General features: G+C 45.5%; 1 protein-coding gene across 1 annotated transcript; it reads left to right on the forward strand.

Moving 5' to 3' along the window:
* Positions 1 to 957: 957 nt before the first annotated feature.
* Positions 958 to 1,674, forward strand: LOC118472274 (uncharacterized). The gene is made up of 2 exons (XM_035960245.1): positions 958 to 1,035; positions 1,114 to 1,674. The coding sequence occupies exons 1-2, from the start codon at positions 961 to 963 to the stop codon at positions 1,510 to 1,512; spliced, it is 474 nt and encodes a 157-aa protein (XP_035816138.1). The 5' UTR covers positions 958 to 960; the 3' UTR covers positions 1,513 to 1,674.
* The last annotated feature ends 204 nt before the right edge of the window (positions 1,675 to 1,878 follow it).

Below are 1,878 nucleotides of genomic sequence, written 5' to 3' on the forward strand. Positions count from 1 at the left end.
CCCGAGGCTGCCGAGTTCCTGAGGCCGCGTTCCCTTGGCGCACCGGACACTGTCCGGTGTACACCGGACAGTCCGGTGAATTATAGCGCGCCGGCCCTGGACTTTCCCGAAGATGGCGAGTTTGAGTCTGCGTTCCCTGGTGCACCGGACAGGTACTGTTCACTGTCCGGTGGCACACCGGACAGTCCGGTGCACCAGACCAGGGGTGCCTTCGGTTGCCCCTTTGCTCCTTTATTTTGACTCTTGTCTTGTTCTTTTTATTGGTTTTATGTTGAATCTTTGGCACCTGTAGAACATATAATCTAGAGCAAACTATTAGTCCAATTTGTTTGTGTTGGACATTCAATCACCAAAATCATTTAGGAAAAGGTTTAAAGCCTATTTCCCTTTCATGTTGAGTACCACTTGCCCCACAGAGTTGCTCGACAGTTCGGATTGCGCCAGGAGTTTCCGGTGGAGCCATTCTCGACTTCAATACAACTTCATAAGTGAGTTACTACATGCACTTGTTATTCTAACTAATAATTGAAATATCAGTTAGTCGCTAATATATGGTTCTAACTTTTGCAGGTTCGACAGAAAGAGACAGAAGAAGGTCACAGACTTCGAGACGCACCATCGTGATTACATTGATGAATGGGACCAGCAGGGGGATCTGAACTATGAGAATGACCAGGCGCACACAAACTACAACTTCCGGAGGTATTTGATTTGGTATTCGGGTGTGACTAGGTGCAAGCTGAAGGGACAGTGGACAGCAGCAGACTACGCCGAGCAAGAATCGTCAGACGACGAAGACACAGCTTTCGACATAGCTGCTCGACACGGGTCCCAAATTGAGGCTGCTCCAATCCTTGATAGAGTGGTAACTATTTCTTTACTAAAATTAGAGATTTCAATTCAATGTTTTATGTCTAGTTTTGAGCATCCTAATGTCTTAACTTGTGATAGGGAAACTCTATGCTCGTATCTGTTGTTGAACTCGAGCGTATCTCACAGAGAACTTCAGATACTACTACGCTATCGTTACTATCAGTGAGTATCAATGTCTAACAGAAAACTTGTTTATTTGTATGGTGTAACATATGTCTTTAACTAACATTTCGATTACAGAGGGTATCACGTCGTCTTCGTCGAGCAGCGGCTCGGTGTGGATGCCGGTCTCTAGCGGGCGTTGACGTGCAGCTGCCTGTGCCTCGTATGCAGCAGGACGTTCTGCCTCCCATGTGTGCAGTTGGACCATCTACAGCAGGACTCAGCTCGTCGCGATCGACGCGGGACACGTTTGAGAACATGGCCCAGGACGACGACGACGACGACGACGACGACGACGACGCTGGCGCTGGCGCTGGCGCCGCAGGTCAGGTGGAGATTGGACCGTCTCAGTTGCAGGATGCTCCTACAACTCAGCCATCACAGCTGACACCACGTAGAAGGCGTCCACGAGACCCTTACACTCCAGGCACCGACGCTCTTGGGGCCAAGGGCAAGGGTAAGACTAGGAGGAAATGAATACTTTTGTGATATGGACTGTGTGATTTGGACTTATGCTGGAGACGTTGTAATATGAACTATGTTATGTGTTTTGGACAATGTGTTGGGGAACTTGTATTTTGGACTTTGTTTGTGGACATTATATGAAGAACTATGTTCTGTGGATGTTTTTATATTCGATGTTATTTTGTGATGTATTATATGTTGAAATGCTTATATGTCTTATGATATGTGATTATTTGAACTGTGGTTGTTAATAAAACAAGGGGAACTCTTGCAAATTTTTTTTGTGAACTGTAAAAAACATAATAAGCAATAAGTAACGCATCTTTAGAGTTCTAAATTATTTTTGATACGTAAATACTACATAATAGGCTACAATTC

This window comes from Zea mays, chromosome 6, assembly GCF_902167145.1.
Source record: "Zea mays cultivar B73 chromosome 6, Zm-B73-REFERENCE-NAM-5.0, whole genome shotgun sequence".
Classification (NCBI taxonomy): Eukaryota; Viridiplantae; Streptophyta; class Magnoliopsida; order Poales; family Poaceae; genus Zea; species Zea mays.

Coding starts and splice junctions, on each gene's coding strand:
- LOC118472274 (XM_035960245.1), top strand. CDS start 961: ATGCTCGTATCTGTTGTTGAACTCGAGCGTATCTCACAGAGAACTTCA. Junction 1,036..1,113: donor CTACGCTATCGTTACTATCA/GTGAGTATCAAT, acceptor TTTCGATTACAG/AGGGTATCACGTCGTCTTCG.